The sequence below is a fragment of the Oryzias melastigma genome, linkage group LG17 (genome assembly GCF_002922805.2).
Source record: "Oryzias melastigma strain HK-1 linkage group LG17, ASM292280v2, whole genome shotgun sequence".
NCBI lineage: Eukaryota > Metazoa > Chordata > Actinopteri > Beloniformes > Adrianichthyidae > Oryzias > Oryzias melastigma.
In genome coordinates this window covers 13,468,888-13,487,226 of record NC_050528.1, presented here as the reverse complement: position 1 = coordinate 13,487,226, position 18,339 = coordinate 13,468,888, and the positions used below count along the sequence as shown (strand labels likewise).

General features: G+C 36.7%; 3 protein-coding genes across 8 annotated transcripts in view; all 3 read left to right on the top strand.

Moving 5' to 3' along the window:
• Window positions 1-1,221: 1,221 nt before the first annotated feature.
• LOC118597860 (gastrula zinc finger protein xLCGF3.1-like) lies at window positions 1,222-5,766 on the top strand. Of its 2 annotated transcripts, XM_024268710.2 has the most exons (3): window positions 1,222-1,481; window positions 2,895-3,130; window positions 3,776-5,766. In XM_024268710.2, the coding sequence occupies exons 1-3, from the start codon at window positions 1,402-1,404 to the stop codon at window positions 4,741-4,743; spliced, it is 1,284 nt and encodes a 427-aa protein (XP_024124478.1). In that variant the 5' UTR covers window positions 1,222-1,401; the 3' UTR covers window positions 4,744-5,766. The 2 variants fall into 2 exon arrangements, with proteins under 2 accessions (XP_024124478.1, XP_024124479.1); XM_024268711.2 differs by lacking the exons at window positions 1,222-1,481; window positions 2,895-3,130 and adding an exon at window positions 3,147-3,431.
• Window positions 5,767-6,326: 560 nt separating this feature from the next.
• On the top strand, window positions 6,327-13,183 carry LOC112144290 (oocyte zinc finger protein XlCOF6). Of its 4 annotated transcripts, none has more exons than XM_036216294.1 (4): window positions 6,327-6,921; window positions 7,513-7,591; window positions 8,054-8,342; window positions 10,076-13,183. In XM_036216294.1, exons 2-4 carry the CDS (start codon window positions 7,559-7,561, stop codon window positions 11,422-11,424), a joined length of 1,671 nt encoding a protein of 556 aa, XP_036072187.1. In that variant the 5' UTR covers window positions 6,327-6,921; window positions 7,513-7,558; the 3' UTR covers window positions 11,425-13,183. The 4 variants fall into 4 exon arrangements, with proteins under 4 accessions (XP_036072187.1, XP_024124540.1, XP_024124541.1 ...); XM_024268772.2 differs by having other exon boundaries at window positions 6,327-6,999; XM_024268773.2 differs by lacking the exon at window positions 7,513-7,591 and having other exon boundaries at window positions 6,328-6,999.
• Window positions 13,184-13,787: 604 nt separating this feature from the next.
• The window catches only part of LOC112144251 (interaptin), a 20,757-nt gene continuing 16,205 nt past the window's right edge, over window positions 13,788-18,339 (top strand). For both annotated transcript variants that reach the window (XM_024268664.2, XM_036216279.1), the window contains exons 1-3: window positions 13,788-13,923; window positions 17,200-17,378; window positions 17,464-17,515. In XM_024268664.2, coding sequence (XP_024124432.2) covers window positions 17,268-17,378; window positions 17,464-17,515 — 163 coding nt within the window. In that variant the 5' untranslated portion in view covers window positions 13,788-13,923; window positions 17,200-17,267. The remainder of the gene's footprint in view (window positions 13,924-17,199; window positions 17,379-17,463; window positions 17,516-18,339) is intronic.

Below are 18,339 nucleotides of genomic sequence, written 5' to 3'. Positions count from 1 at the left end.
ACAATTTGATTTGATCCAATTCACTGACCTTAAACATCTTTAGCCAAAAATTCATCCAGTACTAAACAGTGCAGGTGAAATTTTCCAGATTCTTTGTATTTCTTGCAAGAAAATCAAGTGTAAATTAAATATGTGTACAAACAGGTAAAGAAGAATTCATGTAAAATCCATTCACATTTTATTTTCATGAAGTTCAGTCCATTGTTTCTGTTCAAAACAAGACAAAGGGAACATTACTAGATAATTCTTCCACACTGAATGGTCACATGTCTTTGCAAAATTCAGTATTTTCACACACTGGACACTAATGATGATTTTTTGCTGCCTTCATATACGTGTTGTTTATTGTGATGACCCTTGGTTATTTTTAAGTTATGGTTAAATCCACCCACACCCTTCAATCCAAGATCGATGATAGAGCGATTCACTTCATTATGAAACAGTTTTTTGATATTGAACATTTCGATTAACAACTTGCCTCAGACAGATTGATCTGGTTTGATAAGTTGATTAATGGTTACACCCCTAATCAAAACCTGATGTGCTGACACTACCTCTTATTTGCTATCTCTTCTTACTGGGAAACACTGAAGAGCTGCAGTGGACTTCCATGCAGCAGTTCTATGCCAACTGCTTTTCTTCCTTCAGATTTCTCTTTCCACTTATTTCCGTCAATAGTAAAAAGGGAAAAAAAAGCTTTTTGCAACTTCAATATGTTCAGAATTTTGTATTTAACAGCTCCGAATTTTGTATAAGTTCGACTTTAACATAAGCCAATAACTGCTGTTGTTTTTTTTTCAAATTGAAGCTACAATTTCACTGAAACAGACAGGTATTACTTGTTTTTGATCTATTTTGTTATAATATAGTATTAAACTTGCCTAGAAAACTATTGTTTCAGGACTTTAAGACTAAATAGTGGTAAAAAGCAGAAAAAAATGGAGCAGAAAAAAAGATATTCACCTATAAACAAAGATAAAACGAAAGAACACGTCAAATAAGAAATGGGAGAGAAACCAATGATAAAAGAGAATTGTTTTCAAGTGATCAATAATAAATATTAAAGTAAGTATAAAAAATATTGATGATAATAATAAAATACATGAGTAATGTGAAAATGTAAGGGTATCTTTCTCCGTATTAGGATATTAACAAATACATTTATTTAAAGAAATAAAGTGAAATAAGTTCAATCTCTCACTCTTTTTGGGGGGGTAACTTTCAAAAACACGTTTGTGAGTGTTTTGAGCATAGAGATGGAAAAAAAATGTTTCATACGAACTCCTTGCCCATAGAGGGCGGTAATGTCTCTAAACCGGATGTGAAAGTAGCCAATCTCTTCCGGTTTGGTTACGGCGCTTTGTTTAGGTATTGTTAGGTTAAGCGGTGGTTAAGATTTGCATGTTTTTGTTGAAATATTCTTTAGGAGAGTATATCGATGGATATCTTCATAACACCGTAGTCCAACTTCCAACAAGTCGGTATGTATTTCTGTTAAATTCAAGAACATCTACGAATGAAAATAAGTTACACTTCGGGTTTTTTTTTAAAGAAATCTTTTGTTTCGTTCATTTTGTATTATTTCATTGTTATTTAAAGTATTAATGAGTATTCTGAAAGCTGTTGTTTGAGCTCAGTCCCAGCTCTTTGTAGTGCTTAAAGACGTTAACATTATTTATCTAGTTGACAGATGATCCATAGCCTCCATGTCACGTGACCATAATTAACCCTCCCGTAGAGGTCAGCCTCAAAACCCCTTGCATTGATGCTCCTGAACAAAATTTACTGGTCTGTTTTAGCTGCTTTTAAATTAGTTAAAAACAACAAATCAGACGTACAGCAAAGCAGTAGTCCCATGCCAATACCATAATAATGATTATAGCAGAAGTTAATTTGCAGCACGAATCACCAATTCTTTTAGTTAAACTTAGCATTAATCATTTTTAGCTGTGAACCAAGCCTCAAACGTGTGTTTACAGAATTAGACATAAAAATAACTGCAACGAAAATAAAAACTTCCGAAACTGTATTTAAAAAAATAATGTACAAATGAAAAATATATGGAATTCCAAAAACCAAACTCATCATAAAGGTTTATGTGTAGACATAAAAGCGTGGAGATCGGTACCATATTTTCCTGGATATGAGTTGAAGGAGCCAGAAAAATGCATAATCAAGAGGAAAAACAATTATATATATAAGTCGCTCTGGAGTATAAGTCCCACTCTTGGGAGAAAAGTGCAACATTGATCCTGTGTCAAATTTGTTGCCCAATGCTTGTCCAAAAATATTCATAAACTAAACTCTCCCGTCGCATGCAGGAGAAGCAACCGTTGAGTTTTTAGCCTCATCGCTTTACAATGCATGGAAGAAACAGATGACATTGAGAGATCAAGTTTATTCATATGTAAAAGCTCAATAAAACCCTTGATAATCATGGTAATCTTGGTTCATGAGATCTTTCAGTTTAGTTTTTTTTCTGTCTCATACAGCAATCTTTACTTTTTCAGTAGGTGCATCTCAATGACAGCACTTTTAGTATTACTTCTGTTTCTCTGTGACCCAGTTTGATGATTTGGTGCCTCACAGTAGTCCAAGGAAGAAAAAGATATAAACAAGAATAAAAATGTCAATGCAAATAAGAAAAATATCATAAGGTTTAGGAAGAAAAAAAATCAGATTTCATGTTTGTTTTGGACCGCAGTCACAGCACTTATTTTGTATTGCTGTCAGTAGTAAATAGTGACACCCACACCTACAGTGCCCTTGAGTGGTTGTATAACTGGAATTTGCATATGTGTTTGCATGTGTGATTAAGTGCTGAAAGACTGAATTGTTAAATGTCGTTATCATTTTTATTCTTTTCTGAGGACTTTTTTCTTCTGTGGTTTTAGTAAGGAGTACATGATGAATGGTAGCTCTAACCAGAAGAGAGTCTCCCATCTGGACCAAGCAGAACCTCCACAGATCAAAGAGGAGCCAGAGGAACTGTGCATTAATCAGGAAGGAGAGCAGCTGGTCCTGAATCAGGATCCTGGCGAGAATCTGGAGTTCCAGATTGATAAGTTCAATCATCACCATCCTCAGAGGAACATCATCAGGATTCCCGTTGTAACACTACAAAGTACAGGTATGTAAACTTCAACTGTTTTGACTACAGATCTTTGGATTAGAGCCACTGCTCCTCCATATCAAGAGGAGCCAGTTGAGGTGGCTCAGGCATCTGATCCAAATTCCTCCTGGGTTTCCGGCATGTCCCACTGGGCGGAGGCCTGGGGGAAGACCCAGGACAAGCTGGAGGACTATGTCTCTCAGCTGGCCTGGGAACATCTCGTGGTCCCCTCGGAGGAGGAACTGGAGGAAGAAGCCGGGGAGGGAGAGGCCTGTTTGGGCATCTTTGCTTAGACCGCTGCTCCAAGGACCCGATACCAGTTGAGCGTAAGAGGATGGACGGACGGATGGGCGGACAAGCAACTTTTTTTTTTTACATTATGAAACAGCTTTTATAGCACTTTTATCACACTTTCTGCAGACTTCAAGGTCAGCTTTTCTTATAAACCAGCAGAAGTTACAAACTAACATTTGCTGAAAGTTTCCTCCAAATTACTCTTAGAGAAGAGACCTCCTACAAGAAGGGCAGAGAACACCTTTTCAATTCAGAGAATTGTTTGTTTCAAAGCTCTGCTTCCATCTTTCCATCACATCTGTTTTACCTGTTAACATTTTTACATCCCTGTCCTCAATCTCTTTCCTCCTGATTATTTTGTTCCTGCAGATCTCTCACAGAACCACATTTGTGAAGAGGAGACTGATGCTGAGCACCTTCTCTGGAAAAAGGAGAGGAACTCCAGTCCGGATGAAGAGGAACCAGGGCTTCCAGAGATCAAAGAGGAGTGGGAGGAGGTCTGCATCAGTGAGGAAGAAGAGCAGCTTGAACTGAAGCACGAGAATGGTGCCTTTATGGTCAATGAGCATGATCAGGAAAGGATGGAATCCAAACCAGAACCAAGTGAGAGTCCAGTTCTTGAAGAAAACACTGAAATCACTGTCCAGCTAGACAACCCATTAGATGAAAGCTCCAATTCCTGTGATTCAAGTTTCTTTCAAAGGAACCATTTGAAAGTCCACATGAGTATCGTACACACAGGTGAAAAGCCTTTTACTTGTGAAGTATGTGAAAAGAGTTTCACTACAAGTAGTAACTTAAAAGCCCACATGAGAACTCACACAGGTGAGAAGCCTTTTATTTGCAAAGTATGTCAAAAAAGTTTCCTTACAAATACTGAAATAAAAATCCACCTGAGAACTCACACAGGTGAAAGACCTTTTTCATGTGAATTATGTGACAGAACTTTTACTACAAGTAGTCATTTAAATGTCCATCTGCGAAGTCACACAGGTGAGAGGCCTTTTTTATGTGAAGTATGTCAAAAGAGTTTCCTCACCAGTGTTGAATTAAAAGTCCACCTGAGAACTCACACAGGTGAAAGACCTTTTTCGTGTAAAGTATGTGAAAAAAGCTTTACTACAAGTAGTACCTTGAATGTCCACATGAGAACTCACACAGATGAGAGGCCTTTTTCTTGTATAGTATGTGGAAAAGGTTTTATTCAAAGTAGTCACTTAAAAGCCCACATGATAACTCATACAGGTGAGAGGCCTTTTTCTTGTAAAGTATGTGACAAAGGTTTCTCTAGAAGCAGTTCTTTAAGAGTGCACATGAAAAAAACCTCTCACTGGTGAAATGAACCAGTTTCTGCTTGTAAAGTATGTGGAAAATGTTTTATTTAAAATTGTCTTTTAAAAGTCATCCAGATGAAAACCCCTTTTCATGTGAAATTTGCAACAAAACTTTCATCAATGCAAAAAGTTAGAGCTGTTACATGAGAATACTCGTGTAAAACATTTGGAATTAGTTTTTTGTATCTTCTTCATTAGCTGTTCACATAAGTATTTACACAAGTGAAAATGATTCTTCTTTTTTATAAATGACTGCATAACTTCTAATATCGTCCTATTATTGACACCCATTTCCAACCAATGACAAATATGAAAATATGTCACAACAAATAGAAACACCTGTCCCCTCAAGCGCCAGTCTATAGCAATCGTAAATCTCCAATGACCTAGCAAACAGAGGATCGAGCAGAACATGAAAATGCCATTGTTGACCTTAATCGTTTCCTTAGACCAGGAAAGAAGAGGCCTGAATTATGGCACAATGATTTATTCTGTGCCCTGCTGCCGTAAATATGGTACCATGCCATATTTTACTGTCAACAGAACCCCGTTTACTCATCACAAGGCAAATAATAGCTCGTCTCCCACAACTTGCATTTATCAATTATGTTTTGGTTTTTTTTTTTTCGTTTTTATTTCCATCACTTCCTCAGCTGGGTCCTCTCTCTCTGGGTTGGCTGCAGCGGCTCTAACACCAGCATTGCAACCTTGCTGTGGTGTTGCTGGGTCCCCATCTTCGATGCTGCACCTGGCTGACTTCAGCCGTCCACAGAGAGGGAGGTCCCGACAATCAGTCAGCATTTCCATCAACAAACTTTCCCATGCTCAGTCTCCATCCCAATGTTAATCTCCATCAGTTAAGGGGTTGGGAGGTGTAAGGTTCTGTGTGGGTCGACGGTGTGAGTGCTATATTCATATATTGTTGTGCCTGTTTTTATATTATCCGTTTTGTCTTAGTGTTGAGCACTTTGTGTTAAATTATATATGAAAAGTGCTATATAAATAAAGATTGATTTGATTTAAACAGTCCGACTCTCTTCATGTTTTTGAATAAACACCAGGGCCCTTATAGGAAAAGATACAAAATGTGGCAACTGTTTTATTGAGAAGTGAAGCTTTGAATGCTCATATGACACTTGACTTGAAGAAACAAAGTTGGTAGTTCTCATTTCATAGTTAATTACAAGAAACATGTGTTTTATCCTCAGACTTTTCCAAATAAAGCAAAATGTTAAAAAGCACTGTTTTTGTAAAGCAAATACTTATATCATTTTTTTTTTTTCGTTTCTTTTTTGTATTTCACAAAGATGGGACATGAATTTCTCAATGGGAGATTTTTGGTAATAGATTACCAATTCATTTATTGTGAGATCTTGCGGAGGAAGACATATGTCTTAAAGTCTAAAACTATTTTCTTATTTTTTATTTGTGAAGTTTGTTCTCTTATTAAAATTATTCAAGACAAAATTAAATACTTCTTTAGAAATTGTTTTCCCCAAAGAACACTATTTCAGTCCAGATTAAAATAAGTATTTGATCAACTTGTGATTTTGCAAGTTCTCCTCCTTAGAAAATTAGAAATCATGGATTTGTCTGGCTTTTTTGGGGGTTTTTTTTAGCACACAAACAAATTATATTTTTTAAAAAATGCAATGGGGTTCCAGATTTGTTTTAGATTATATCTCTCACAGTGAACATTCACCTAAGATGAAGATCTTAAAACCCACCATGGTTTCTAAGTGGGAGCACTTGCTAAATCAGATTTTTTAAATGCTTATTTGCATTACTGTACTTTTTTTTTTTTACATGTTGCTTTTTTATACAATATATTACGATATACGATTTATTGAATTGTCTGAATTAAGGCGAAAGGATTTATTAAATTGCATAATCATATAACATATTGGATGGTCAAATAAACTGTACGCTGAACTGTACGGAAGTTGAAAAAGAAAAAAAAACCCTGTAATAACATTTTTTTTCAAACTCCTGCCCATAGGGGGCGGTAATGCCTCCAACCCGGGTGTAACATGAAGGCAACCTCTTCCGGTTAGTTTCCGATCTTCGTTTAGGAATGTTTTTTTTTTTTTTCTTGCAGTAGTACAGATTTGGATGTTTAAAAAAAATCTAGTAGGAGGACAAATCGATGGAAATCTTCATAGTCCAACTTTCAATGAGTCGGTATGTATATCTGTAAATGTCCAGAACAGCTACGAAGGAAATTAGGACGGATAAACGCCCACACTCGTTTAATAAAATGTAAGCTGGAAATCTCGTTGATATGATTTCATTTGTTTAGAGTTTAATTGAGGATTCTGAAAACTGTTGTTTGAGTAAAATCCTTGCTTTTTGTAGCGCATAAAGATGTTACAGAAATTAATGGACGACGTGGAAGCCTGAAGAGCCCGTTTTATTTTATTTATTTATTTAATTGTTACTGTACATATCACGACATACACTGTCTCCATCGACATATGGGCTAGTGTACAAAGACACAATTCACAGTAATTTATTGATGACCAAAAACAGGATACTTAAAAAAAAATAGCCAAAAAAAAAATCTTAATGAGCTATATTTATTTTGAATTTAAAGCCATAATTCTGCGATAATTCACTCTACTTCGGGCATCATCCCATGCATACTGCACATCTCGTATGACATTATCCTGCTTTTACCACGGTTCTTTACGACAGAGATAAACATTCAACTAAGTCTCAGTGCTTTAACCTTGTTATTTGTTTTAGATTTTAATTGTTTTCCTCAAAACGCAGACTATTTCATACGCAGTGCCACACGTTGTCATGGTAACGGGTGCTGATGCTGCAAGACCTCGTTCTGCAGCAGAGGGAGGTAGAATATATACTGAATGTCATTTCTACTGTCTCTCTGTTGTGATAAATTGTGAAATAACATAATAACGTGTTTTTAAAAAAAATGTATTTACATTTTTTAAATTACATTTGTTTCAAATGTGCCATTAATTGGAATACAATCTACATGGTAGATAATTATACTTCTAGTAGTAAAATGGTGTTTAGAGTTAGTTGTGAGTTTCTGTTTCTCCAGTTACCAACTGATGTAAATAAATTAAAATATAACATCTGGGCTATATGACTGTGGCATCTTTTATAGGTGGACAATTTCACTGTGGATTATCAATTTTTAATCAACACAATTCAGCCAATCAATTAAGTGTTCATCAGGCCTATGGTATTACTGAAATTTGCATGTTGAAACTGAATTTTTAAAATGTCTGCATTATTTTTATTTTTTTTCTAAATGGCTTTGTTTTCTGTGTTTTTTGTCTATAAGGAGTACATGATGAATGGCAGCTATAAGCAGGAGAGAATGTCCAATCTGGACCAAGCAGAACCAGAGCCTCCACAGATTAAAGAGGAACCAGAGGAACTGTGCATTCATCAGGGAGGAGAGCAGCTGGTCGTGAATCAAGAGACTGATGTGAAGGTGGAGATCGACTCTAATTGGGAAGAAACATGCAAACTCTATAAAAATTCGAAGTCTGAGTTCAAAGAATTGTTGGATAACCAGCATCATCTGAGGAATATCATCAGGATTCCTGTTGAAAAGGTCCAAGGAATAGGTATGTACATTTTATCCGTTTTGAAAAAGAATGTTTTTTTTTGTATTAAACGAATGGTTCCTGTAGGATCCTACACAAATTATCCTCTGTCTAATAATTTCCCAATTTCCAACAGCAAGGTTGAACATAATGAACGAGCAGGGAGCACGCACTTACCATTTTATCAGCACTAACAGGCTTTCTGTGTAGTATGCAGGATTCGAGGGGGGGTTGAAAAAAAATGTAAAAATCCATAAAACCCTCTTGCATCTCACGTACTTCCCCTTTACTTACCCTTACATGTTTTTTAAGTGTTTACTGCAACCTGACGCCGGTAGCATGCCTGTAGAAAAAAATGCACATGAAGATTTTAGCCTCACTGGATCACTGTGTTGTTTACTATATTTGTATGGACCACCCATGTAACCTGCACAAATTTGCCAATTTTTCACCCCATATCCAGTCAAAAGAAGAGTTGTGATTAAAGCAGGAGAAGCAGGTTCATCTGAGTGTTCTATTTTCTGTTGTTTGTCCTTTCATGGTCTCTGCCGAAAATCCAAAATGCAGCTGCATCCCTTGTTTTTAACCAGTCTAAAATAAATCATATCAGTCTTCTCTTCCACTGTTTTATGGACTTCACTAGCTGTCAACATCAGATCCAAAGTCCTGACAGTCATTCTCAAAGTGGTGAACTTTACAGCTTCTCTGTTCCTGAACACTCTAGTCCAGGTTGATACCCATGCACACTCACCACAGTCTGTAAATGAGCGACACCTAGTGGTTCCTGCACAACACGGAAAATAAACTTTTCAGCTCTGATTCCACAAAGACATCATGAACTGCACATCTCCGCACAGAGGGCAACCTCATTTACAATCTTAAAGATATGGCTGAAAACTTTTATATTTTCAACTTCATAAGAAAACTAAAAATGTTCTTTCTATCTTTGTTAAACTTTTTTACTGCGTTTTCTACACAGTGTGACCTTTAGCTCATTTTTTTTTTTTGGTTTAGATTAAAGCATCTGCTAAAAACTTAAATCTAAAACACACTTGAACTTCTTCATTTCACCACCAAGTGCCCTCTCACTCTTCCTAATAACTTTAGCTGCAGCTTTCCTGTCATTTAGGAGAACCTTGAGATCTTTAAAGCCTGTTTCAACTCCTCCCTCAAAGCCACAGCACTCTCTTTTTTTCACCACCACCACTTAGTCCTCTGCGCTGTCCCTTTTCTCTATACCTTCCTCACTGGCAGAGTCATATTTTAACCACAATCTATTTCTGTCTGACTACTTTCTCCTGTGCCATAGGTTTGCAGTTGCTGATCTCTTTTCAAGAGATCTAATCTGCTTTTGTCCTCAAATATATAAATCTCTTTTTTTCTTTATAGAAAGAAAATATATATATATATATATATATTATCTTGTGTCGATAGAAACAAAAAAATATAATAATGATGTCTTAGTAAAAACATTAAAGATAAATAGAGTAAAGGTGGATGTTTTGTCAGTGTTTGAGTTCATGTTAACAAGAAAAGTTATGTGGAACATCAGTCTGGTTCTTCTTTAAAGGAGCTGCTCTTTCTTAACCACATGACTGTGTGTGACTTTTGTAAGAATTTGTCTTAGAGCAGCTGTTATGAACCACAATTTTGGGGAACATGAAGGAATGCCTTGATTGAATAATCACATTGTTTTATGTCTATTAGATAAAACCAATTTTCCAGATGTTTTATTGTTACATTTGCTCTTGCAGATCTCTCAGAGAACCACACTTGGGAAGAGGAGACTTATGATGAGCAGCTTCTCTGGAAGCAGGAGAGGAGCTCCAGTCCGGAAGAGGAGAAACCAGAGCTTCCAGAGATCAAAGAGGAGTGGGAGGAGGTCTGCATCAGTGAGGAAGAAGAGCAGCTTGAGCTGAAGGAGGAGAATGATGCTTTTAGGGTCACTGAGTTTAACCAGGAAAGCTTTGACATCAAACCAGAACCAAGTGAGAGTCCAGTTCTGGAAGTGAACACTCATATCAGAAACAGTGATGCTGTGACTGTCCAGCTGGACCCTCCTTCACACGAGATCTTACATTCCTGTGAAACATGTGGAAAACATTTTATTCAACGTGGTCATTTAACAATTCACATGAGAACTCACACAGGTGAAAGACCTTTTACTTGTGAAGTATGTGAAAAAAGTTTCATTACAAATAGTAACTTAAAAGCCCACATGAGAACTCACACAGGTGAGAAGCCTTTTAATTGTAAAGTATGTCCAAAAAGTTTCCTGACAAGTAGTGAAATGAAAATCCACTTCAGAACTCATACAGGTGAAAAACCTTTTTTATGCAAAGTATGTGAAAGAAGTTTCACTACAAGTAGTGCCCTGAAGGTCCACATGAGAACTCACACGGGTGAGAGGCCTTTTTTATGTGAAGTGTGTGAAAAGGGTTTTCTAACAAGTAGTGAAGTAAAAATCCACATGAGAACTCACACAGGTGAAAGACCTTTTTCATGCAATTTATGTGAAAAAGGTTTTACTACAAAAACTGCGTTAAATGTCCACATGAGAAGTCACACGGGCGAGAGGCCTTTTTCTTGTATAGTATGTGGAAAAATTTTCACTACAAGTAATGCCTTAAAAATCCACATGATAACTCACACTGGTGAAAGGCCTTTTTCTTGTATTGTATGTGGAAAAAGTTTCATACGAAGTAGTCACCTTAAAGCCCACATGAGAACCCACACAGGTGAAAAGCCTTTTTCATGTGAATTATGTGAAAGAAGTTTCACGACAAGTAGTCACTTAAATGTCCACCTGAGAAGTCACTCGGGTGAGAAGCCTTTTTCGTGTGAATTATGTGAAAAGACTTTCCTTACATGTGCTGAATTAAAAGTCCATTTTAGAACTCACACAGGTGAAAAGCCTTTTACATGTAAGGTATGTGAAAAATGTTTCACGACAAGCAGTTGCTTAAAAGTCCACAGGAGAACTCATACAGGTGAAAAGCCTTTTTCTTGTAGTCTTTGTGAAAAACATTTTTCTAGAAGTAGTTCCTTAAAAATCCACATGATGACTCATGCAGGTGAGGGGTCTTTCTCATGTAAAGAGTGAAAAAGTTTCATTCCAAGTAATCATTTAAAAGTACAAAAATAATAACATGGAGATGTGGAGGACCTTTCACTTGGGAGAAAAAAGCTTTTATCCAGGCAAGAAATTTGACCCGTTACATAAACCTTCATACAGGTGACAAGCTTTTACTTGTAAAGTATGTGAAAAAAAGTCGTATTTGCAGTTTTAATATAAAACTTCAAATGAGAACTTATTCAGATGAAAACCCTTTCTCGTGTGAAATTTGTAAGAAAGCTTTCATCAACCTAAAAAGTTAGACCTGTTTTTACATGAGAACTTACACATGTAAGAAGCAGAACTCTTGTAAAACATTGGGAAAAAAGTTTTTTGCATCTTTTAACTGTCCACATGAATGTTTATGCACAAGTGAAAAGGTTTTTTTTCTATAAATTATCATATATCTTCTAAAATTGACCTATTATTGACACCCATTCCAACAAAGGACAAATATGAAGAAATGCTGCAACAAATAGAAACACCGGCTCCCTTAAATGTGGGTCTGTGGCAACCGTCAATCTCAACTGCATGTTGGGACTGAGCAGAACATGAAAATAGCATCTTTGACATCGATGTCCAAATTGCCACCCTAATCCTTAACAACTAAAAACGATATAGTGTGGGACTATCTAGTACCCTGGATTTTAAAAGCAATTCAGACACCATGCTCTCTCGCTACTTTTCTTTCTTTTTTTAAATGCCTAATATGACGAAACCGATTTCACAAAGATAAAATCTAATCATTACGAACAGTTCACAATGTGTATTTGTGACTTTACGGTTTCCTGATGATGAAAATGTGGACAGTTTATTTAAAAAATTAAATTTCAACATGTTTTTTTTTTTTTGCACAAATTGTTTGACTGGAATGCATTAAGTTTAAATGTATTTCATTTATATAGCGTCCTCAAATGACCTCAGGCCAAACAAGGTGCTGTACATTAAAAGTTCATTGGGATCTATATTTGCTAATGTAGGAAGCATCGAAGCACACTGTTTTTTTTACAAAGACTTATGGGAAATTTCTAGGGCACTCGATTTTTGAATTGTAGATTTGGATAGCACTTCAAAATGGCGAATGCACTATATAGTGAGTAGTGAATGAATTTGGACATAATCATTAATCCTGTCCTTTGACCAGGAAAGAAGGGGATTACGTGACTTATTATTAGCCCTGCCGCTGTAAATATCATACCATTCCATATTTCACTGTCAACTGAACCCTGTTTACTCATCATGAGGCAAACTTTCTTCATGTTTTAAATACCAGCAACACCATTGCCTTTATTGTAAGATATACGGATTGCAGAAACTTATTTATTGAAAGTGATGCTTTGACAGCTCATTCTACACTTCACAGATTTGAAGAACTATAGTTTTAAATAATGAAATGTAAAATGTTGTTAATTTGTTTTAATAAATAAAGCAAAGCTTTTAAAATAGTGCATTTTTTTTATCCATATCCCATCTTTGTAAAGTAAATACAGGATTTACAACAATGGGAGATGGATTTCACATCGAGTTTTTTTGGTAATAGATTACCAATTCATTGAATGTTGTGAGATTTTGCATTAGAGTATGAAAGTACAAAATTATTTTCTTCTATTTTATGTGTGATTAACTGTACGTAAATGTCATTGCTGTTGTAAACTGCTGATGAAGGCTGGAAATATTAGTGCCTGAATTTATCTTCAAACAAATGTGGATACTCTGTGATAATAATAAAAACATACACAACAAGATGGTCTGTTGTTTAGAACTGTGGTCCCTAAACCTTTTTTGGGTCACTATCCATTTTAGTGTGAGACAATATTTTCATGGGCTGGCCTGTAAGAGGCTGCGATCGGTGTAAGAATATTTTTTTAGCCTCCAGTTTCTCTTAACCTTTGAGGGAAAAGTTAGGTGAAAACTATTTTATTCAATAAAAAGCATTGTACACAAAATCTACTTTAAATATTTTTTTTCTTCTTTTCTTCAAAGAACACTATTTTAGTCAAGGTCTCATGAAAAAAACAACAGCACACTTAGACAACTTAATTTAGATTCAGTTTATCCATAAACGCCAAAAGAATAACCATAGCTTTAAAAATATCGACCTTTTGTGTGTTGATCTTTAACACAGAGAAGAAATTATTTAAGACATAGAAAACAAATAAATATGAGAGTCTAGGAAAGCAGTTGCCTATATTTGGATATCAATTAATTTATCTATTCGAAGCACTACAACGAAACAAGTTTTTTTCCTTCTAAAAATACTTGTTTGTAAAAGTATTTGCAAACTCCTTGCCCATAGGGGGCAGTAATTTCTGTTACCTGGATGTAAAAAAAAGACGGGTTTTTCCGGTTTGGTTTTGGCGCTCTGTTTATAAATGCACAAGTCACGCAGTGACTGAAACTCAAGTGCTTTGCTGAAAACAAATCTTCGGAAGTTGGACAGATCGATGGAAATTTTCATAAAGCTTTAGTCCAATTTCCAATGAATCGGTATGTATTTCAGTTAGAGTCGAGAACCGCTGCGAATGTAAATAAGACGAATTCCTGACAAAAATGTGAGACTTGAGTCTCGTTTTTGTTATTGTTTTATTTTGTTCAGAGTTCAATTGATTATGAAAATAGTTGTTTGAGGACTGTCCCCGCTGTTTGCAACGCTTAAGTTAAAGATGTTAAAACTATTTTCAGTTAAGGGGCGAATCAAAGCGTCCTCGTCGCCATTTTTAAAGGACATTTAAAAACGCCCCTGTCCTTCATTTGTTTGTCGTTTTAAAACAAGATTAAATCAAATGAGCTTGGCATCTTAAGCAATGAACTATTTTTCATAAATGATAATGATTTGGTCTCACTGACTCAAATATAAGAAAAGTTTTTTTTTTTTTTTGTACCTGAATGCTCAAAACTTTGTTCAACTTTACTACACTCTGGCTCCATATAAATTATAATATAAAGTAACGACTAATCAACTTTTAAATTAGTTATGAACTATTTAAAAAGTCAATTAGTCATCGATTAGTCGACTAATCGTGGCAGCCCTAGTCTATATGTCTTTCTCTCTTTCCATTGGGTTTTTATTTAATACACAGAATATCCACCTTTCTTCTGTTCAGTACGTCAGACAATTCTCTAGTTTTCTTTGTCAAAGTCCCAACTTTCAAACTTCTAACTCTAAATAAATTTTTATCCTCCCCGTCCTCTGTCTGTAAACACATTGTCCTTTACTTTTTTGACCAATAGTAGTCAAATTTCTATCAGCCTCTTTCTTGTTGGTCAACAGCACAGATGGTTCTTTCTTAACCCTCCTACTCTCCTATGGGGTCCAGATGACCCCACCTTACATAGATGTGTGATTCCTCCCATGACAAAGAACAGGATTTTATGTCTGCCACAGACACCGGTGAAGATAAAAAAAAATTCTTGAAACAAAAGTTCAGCTCATTATCTTTTGGGGCCCAGATGACCCCACTTTTAATGTAAACATGCCTACGATAGCCCAAGGGTTAGCCAGGGCCATGCCTGTTCTGGTATCAAAGTTTGGTGATTTGCATGATTGATTTGGCTGTGGTTTTGTCAGATGGAATTCCTGACACAAATCTCTGCATTTATTCAGACTTTGGATCTCCACACAAAACCACTGGATTGGAAAAAACAAAAAAGATCAACATTTTAAACTTTCTTGATATTCTAGTTTTATGTTCAGGCCAATATGTTGCCACATAAATTGTCCATATGGCTGTGGAGTGTCCGATTTAGCCAACTATATTCCACTTTACAGAACTCACCTTTTGATTAGTTTCTCCTGGTCGTGGATGAAAAGGTTGTTGGTTGCTGTAAATTATATCTTCAGGGTACTGTATCATGCTACTCTAAACCTTCCAGAGTTAGCTATATCCATCCATCCATCCATCCATCCATCTTCTTGACCGCTTCTTCCCTTTCGGGGTCACGGGGGTGCCGGAGCCTATCCCGGCTACTGTTGGGCGAAGGCGGGGTACACCCTGGACAGGTCGCCAGTCTGTCGCAGGGCCCCAATCACACACACATTCACTCTCACATTCACACCTAAGCTATATCCATATATATGATAATATTTTACCTTTGCTACACTAAATAACTTATTTTAAATGAAATATGAGTTATTTTTGCGAGCTCTGTCTTCAAGGAAGTAAGATGCCTAAATCTTTGAGGTACCACCTTTGGGTGCCTTCCATTTCATGACATTAATCCAAAGCAGACCTCTGCAGCATGTCTCCATTATCCATCCATCCATCTTCCTGACCGCTTTGTCCCTTTCGGGGTCGCGGGGGTGCCGGAGCCTAACCCGGCTGCTGAAGGGCGAAGGCGGGGTACACCCTGGACAGGTCGCCAGTCTGTCGCAGGGCCTCAATCACACACACATTCACTCTCACATTCACACCTAGGGGCAATTTAGAGTCACCAATTAACCTATGAAGCATGTTTTTGGACGGTGGGAGGAAGCCGGAGTCCCCGGTGAAAACCCACGCATGCACGGGGAGAACATGCAAACTCCACACAGAAAGGTCCCAGCCGGGAGTCGAACCGGGGCCTTCTTGCTGTGAGGCGAGAGTGCTAACCACTGCGCCACCGTGCAGCCCATGTCTGCATTATGTCCACAAAAACAAACATCATCCGAACTTTAGCAAAAATTGATGTGCATATAAAATGAAAGCGTTTTCCCAATCACTGCTAGCTCTGCGGAGAGAGTGGGTCAGCCTGGAGGCTGTGCTGGCAATGTAGACTCTTCCTGGAACGGACTGTTCCCTCATGTTCTGTGAACATGAGGGAAGAGTCTCTTCTAGGGAGGAGAATGGGGACCCAGTCGTTCTTGGGGGATTTGGAGGGGCTGGTGCTCAGAGCCATAGACAAAGCAGAGTGTGACATCACCCTTTGAGGTAAGGCGAGAGCCTTACCTCCGGATCTCGCGAAATAAGTCCAAATCACCATTTTTATGCAATACGGGCCAGACAATAAATGATTGGTCTAAGTCATGTTTTCAGGACATCTACAGTTGCCAATCATGAGTGAGTCTGCATCCCTTTTACTGAAAGCAAGCTTGGTAGAAGCTTACAATCAAACGTTTGAGGTAAGGCCAGCGTGCACCACATGCTTTTACTGAGGCATCTAATTGGTCAGATTATGTCTTGAATAACTTGCAATAAAGAAAAAATATTATGAAATAAAATTTGGATTAGCATGAACATTTAACAAAAATGTATCAGAATAAGAATCATTATTCTGACAAATAGAATGACTGAGTAATAACCGTCTATTTTTCAATAGGAGTCTACAGGATTTTGGCTTCTTGGAGCCCATAGGTACTTCCTGTTTGGAACATCAGGAGGGAGGGGTAGCGTTGTCCAGTGATTCTACAGTCTATTGTCATAGCACAGGGTTTTAGAAGAACGCTCAGAGATGCCTGAATGGAGCAAAATACTGCTTTGAAGGTGTTTTTTTTATTTAAGGAATTAACATTTTATTACACTTAAAAGCTAAAAAAATATATTTTTTTACATGATATAGGGCCTTCAAAGAAACCCATGTGCACTAATGTTTTTTACTCATGATGGGCCCACACTTCAAGCTGTTCTGAGGGTTTACAAGAAAAGTTTTACGACTTGTTTAACATAATAATTAATAATTCTAATTCATAATTCTATTTCAGTTGTGTTGATGGGTCCATGAAATAGAGATGCTGGATTCATTTTCTAAAAGAGAGCTGTCTTTATCTGTGTCTTTTTGCCCCCACAGATGGTCAACAGCAACATGACTGTGATGAGGATGAATGGCAGCTCTATAAACGGGAGAGAAACTCCAGTATGGGCCCACCAGAACCTCCTCAGACCAAAGACGAACCGGCGAAAACAGAAATAATGTGCAGTAAGCTGAAGAGAAAGCAGCTGATCTTCAATCAAGAGACTGATGTGAAGGTGGTGTTAAAGTCTTAATGTGCAGAAACATGCAAAAGTTAGCAACATTTTCAAAATTTAGTTAAAAGATGTTGTATTTTTTCAGCATCATCTGAGGAATATCATCAAGATTCCTGTAGTAAAGCTGCAAAGAATAGGTATGTAAACTTTAACTAATCTGACAAATAATATTTCTGTTATTTAAAAACATTATGGCAGGGGTCTGGTGTGTTATGTCAGCTTTTCTCTCTTTCGCTATTTGTATACCAGCAGAAGCTACATGCTAACATTTGCTGAAAGTTTCCTGCAAACTGCTTTTAGAGAAGAAAGAGACCTCCCATTAAAAGGTCAGAGAGGACAAAGAAAGAAATCTGATAAGTTCAGAGAACAGGACTAACATGTGGGATCAGAGTTTACACCCAGGGGAAATTCATCCTCCTGCATGTAAAAGAACAGGTTTCTTTTTTTTTTTCCTTTTTGAAAGAACAGATCTGGACATGCACTTCAGTGGATTATTTACTTCAGCTGCTTCTGTTGTGCTGGACCTAAACAAAAAATGTTTCAAAACATCAATCTTTATTTTTCATTGAATCTGCATTTTTTCCATTGGATTTTAAATAATTGTTCTTAACATTTTTTTGCTTGCATATTTGTAGTGAAAAACAATTTTGTGTTTCTCAGCAATTTGTTATTTTAATTTAACCCATAGTGACATGAGTTTACCAGAAAAATATCTGAAATGTTTTATTTGATAAACTTTGTATGTGGCTATTTATTTTTAAGGAAAAATGTGTCTGGCTCTTTAAGGGTCAAAATTGTGACCGGTGTTGTGTCATTGGTGCTTGTGAAGTAGTGAACACAATTAGTTTGTTTTTTTCTTTTTTTTCCAAAAATAACTTTCTTTGGTAACGCTTTATATTAAGGTGTGCTTGTTAAGTATTAATAAGATATTAATAAGCATTAGTAAGATGCTTATAATTTG